The 2,389-nt window shown below is 42.6% G+C and overlaps 1 protein-coding gene across 1 annotated transcript; it reads left to right on the top strand.

Annotated features, from left to right (window-relative positions):
- Nucleotides 1-1,533: 1,533 nt before the first annotated feature.
- Nucleotides 1,534-1,902, top strand: LOC108378034 (putative glycine-rich cell wall structural protein 1; the record flags this gene model as incomplete). Its single annotated transcript, XM_017634333.1, has 1 exon — nt 1,534-1,902. A coding segment is annotated over one exon (369 nt), but the record flags the coding sequence as incomplete, so codon positions are not given.
- Nucleotides 1,903-2,389: the final 487 nt, after the last annotated feature.

Here is a 2,389-nt window from a genome sequence, read left to right as displayed (position 1 = left end):
TAAAATTGAGTAAGGTTGCTAAAAGTCACAAGCGCGCCCAATATTCAGAGAGGCATTATGAAAATATTTATTACCGAACCATAGAATCGTAGAAATGTATTTGAAGTAAAGATGATATTATCAAAAGATATCGATAACAAGTTATTGAAATTCTGACGGTCAGCGACTACAAAGGGCGCCTGACTTCCATAGCGATAGCGATAAGTCCATCGATAACCATAAAAAATCGATACTGAAAATAAATCGCTGACACTCTTTCTAAGTTAAAAATGATTTAAACTTCGCCTCTTTCGGCGTTTTTTCGACACACATATTTCAGTTTCTTGAGCTCCCTGTTTCTATCGCTTCGTTTTTTATGGTATTGAAACAAAAAATGCTGCCTGCAGTGATATCGATATCGGTAATTTTATGTTTTGACAACAACATCGATAAATGATATAGTTATCGATAATTAAAAAATATCGATAACAATAGAAATGATGGTGAAAACTAAAACGATAAGAAGAGATAGAATAGAATGTCGATTTTTGCAAGGATCGTGCTCGTTTGTGTTACACAAGATTATTTCCATTAAAATTTTTTGTGGAGAAAAATCTTTCAGTCTCCCGCTACACTTTTTTTTCACAACATGCTTTAACGCTGCGTTTACTTTTCGTGATTTTAAATTCTATGCGATTTATTGAATCACCGGATCGTATCCACCCGATTTGTTACTTATCGTTCAGCTATTGTTTTTTCGCGCTATTGTCTTCCTACGGTAATTAGTTGTACCAATTTGGTGCGCACACGTTTACCACAGCTCATTTGGGAATTTGTCTACAAGTCTATGTACAACGATATTTATGTACCTACCTACATAGTATTTATCTGAAATGAATGGCATGCAAAGTGGCAGCATATTGCTGTGTTTTGATCGCTGTGATCGCCATTCCCATTTCCCATTTAGCACGCCCGCACAGTTGACGATTTGCCCGCTATTCAGCGCGACAATTTGACTGTCAGTGGGACGTCATGTCATTCGGCGGTTGGATGCTCAGTGAAATGTGCAAATTTTGTCGACGACGAAATTTGCTGCTCGCGCTCACTCAGCTGCGCCATTCCATTCGCGCTGAAACAGTCGAGGTCAGATTTTCCGGAAAGACGGTACTTGCACTGGTGGCGCTGCGACCACGAAAATACAACAAAAATTAAAAAAAAAAGAAAAACCCCGAACAACGACAACGACGATAGTGTCCGCGTTATTCTCTGTTTAAATTAAGTGCATAAATGTAGTAATTTGTAAATTTGTAACTCGCGAACGAAAAATTATATTAGAATTTTTTTTAAATTTTTTTTGTCAAATTCAGTGTTCAGTCGTTTTGTCGTCCGCTTGATGCTCGCAATCACTTGCAGACACTGGACGCGCGTTCTGTGTAGCTGAACGATTTTTCGTTATTTTCGTCTGAATTCCGCGTTCGAGCGCGTTTATGTCGCACAGTTTTTCGCGTCTAGCTCCGGTGCCCAGCGTAAGCGTTCAAACTGAGCTCGTCAAAGCCACCGAGTTTGCGTCACGCGCAACACGAGCTGCAGACGTTTACGACAAGCAGCAGTGGCGGTGGCGGTGGCGGCGGCGATGGTGGCGCCAACAGCAGCGGCTACGACAACGGCCACAGCTCAGCGTACGCGTTGCGAAGGCATAGCGGCACACGTGGCTCGATTGTGGGCGGTGGGGTGCGCGACGGCGGCACGGCGAAGGCTAGGATACGTGAAACGCGGCTGTCGCCAGCAACGCTCAACAGGCGTGAGCTGAAGATGGCCATGCGCAATGGCGCTGCAGCTGGTGTTGGTGTAGCTGGAGTGGGTGGCTTAGGTGGACCACCACCAGCGCCTTCGACGGGCATGGGAACGGCGAACTTGTTGCGAGTGAGTTGTTGTAGTGAGGTGGTGACTTAGTGATTGAGCAGTGAAAAGCGAAAATGGAATCTTTTTGTGAGCGAATTGTTAAGCGTTTTTAATTTGAGTGGTGTTTATGTTTTGATTGTGCATTGTACGTCACAATGAATGTCAAACTGTGTGCATCAATTGGCTACAATAATACTTTGCGACTATTTTGAGGCATCCGAGGAGTGTGGCTACACTTAATTTAAATTCACATTTTGTTTTTTTCAAGAACCAAGCTCATATTTGGGCTTATAGGCACCGGTGTGACATTGGAAAGTGCTAGTTACTACCAGGAGGGTGCTTTAGTGGTTAAAAAAATATGCAAAGGATGCACTTAAATCCGCAAAGGAAAGTGTTGTCACTGGCGTTTTGTTCTGGTTTTCTCTGGCGGGAAACTTTGTTTTAGTTTTGATAGCACCAACGGATATTTATACTTATTTTCACAAAACAAACTCGAATGTGTTTTGGA

This window comes from Rhagoletis zephyria, unplaced genomic scaffold, assembly GCF_001687245.7.
Source record: "Rhagoletis zephyria isolate East Lansing unplaced genomic scaffold, Rhagoletis_zephyria_1.1 Rzeph_scaffold_13211, whole genome shotgun sequence".
Lineage (NCBI taxonomy): Eukaryota > Metazoa > Arthropoda > Insecta > Diptera > Tephritidae > Rhagoletis > Rhagoletis zephyria.
This window is presented reverse-complemented; position numbering and strand designations above follow the sequence as displayed.